The 1,518-nt window shown below is 25.8% G+C and overlaps 1 protein-coding gene across 1 annotated transcript in view; it reads left to right on the top strand.

The window, feature by feature from the left end:
• Positions 1-947: 947 nt before the first annotated feature.
• The window catches only part of LOC107443308 (putative inorganic phosphate cotransporter), a gene marked incomplete at its 5' end in the record, with an annotated part of 4,977 nt that continues 4,406 nt past the window's right edge, over positions 948-1,518 (top strand). The window contains 1 exon segment of the mRNA XM_043052351.2: positions 948-1,080. Coding sequence (XP_042908285.2) covers positions 948-1,080 — 133 coding nt within the window.

Here is a 1,518-nt window from a genome sequence, read left to right as displayed (position 1 = left end):
TATATATATATATATACACGTCCTTGTTTACATTTTTGAACTAATAAAAATCTATTACCCATTATATTTTCCTAATAACGTACGAATCAAAATGAGAAAACAAATTGAAATCAAATATTTTTTAAACCCTACCATAAACTATTTTAGGTAACAAAAAATTAAAATTTTTAATTTATATTAAATACGTATTTATTTATTTTTGAGAGTGTATAAATCTTTTTATTTGTTTTGGTGTTTTTAATTATAAACTAATATTAAAAATTTAACTCTTAGTGTCAAATATTTCATTTTCTGATTGCAAAATTGTGATAAGAAAATAATTTAGAAACAATAATCTCTAATAGTGTTACAAATTTTTTAAGTAAATAAAAGTAGTTATTTTTAGCTTATCATAAAATAGTTTTCATCGCTAAGAGTCATCTAAGCAAGTTTAAAAAAATATCATTTTAATGGCGTGGTCTAGAATGTTTGCTAGAACAATGTTAGGTTTTAACAACTTATTATCTGATTTAGAGATAAATGCTAAATCAGATTTTTATGAGTTAGATATCATAACAAAATATAGATGAGATGATGGTATTCAATCGATTAAAAATGTTTATTCATTAAATTTATATGACTTTAATATCTATACCAGGTATAGAGCAGAATTAGCAATATATCCTCATTCTTTGCGATTGTAACAATAAATCTTTCTTTTACATTTTTCTAACGCAATAAATGCATCTTTATTAAGTCTCGATTTGTAAAAATACCTATTTATAATAAGAGCATCGATTTGCATTTGTTATTTCCTTCTGTATTTCATGAATTGCATAATTGGAATTGTTTATACAGATCGATATTTTAGTTTATATTTTTTATATCACAATAATTTAGAATCATGCCACTTTAAGACATAAACATCTAAGATTTTCTACAAAATTAATTGCAATCATCATTTTTAGAATGGACTTTTAACCTCGGGGCCTCAATTCGCACAAGCTATTGCAGGTCTTACAGCCTGTTGTTTTTCTTTTTGGATCAATCGTAATGATACCTCCAAAATATATTTGGCTAGAAAAGGATGCAACTCGTTAGGTAAGTTTCAGATATTAAATCACTAATAATAATTATTCTTAGTTAGCCTCCCTTGTTAAGCAGCTTGGTTGCCTTCCCAAATCTGACACTTAGTGTCTGGTATTCATCATGGTGACTGTCATTGTGATGAAATTACATTTCGGCACATTGCAATAATTGATAAAATTAAGTGCAGTAATTGATAATACCAATCGCAATAATTCATGATACCATTTGCAATAAGTGATAACATTAAGTTCAAACAATTAATATTATATAAATTAAATATTTGACTAGACAAGGCTGCAACTCGTTGGGTTAGATACAGGTATTAAGTCATTTATAATAAATATTGTTAACCATCTTGGTTGCCATCACAAATCTAGCACTTAGTGTCTGGTATTCACCATGGTGACTGACATATATATATATATATATATATGTATATATATATATATA

Source organism: Parasteatoda tepidariorum, chromosome 6 (assembly GCF_043381705.1).
Source record: "Parasteatoda tepidariorum isolate YZ-2023 chromosome 6, CAS_Ptep_4.0, whole genome shotgun sequence".
Lineage (NCBI taxonomy): Eukaryota > Metazoa > Arthropoda > Arachnida > Araneae > Theridiidae > Parasteatoda > Parasteatoda tepidariorum.
Note: the sequence above shows the minus strand (reverse complement) of the source record. Positions and strands in the feature narration are given on the sequence as shown.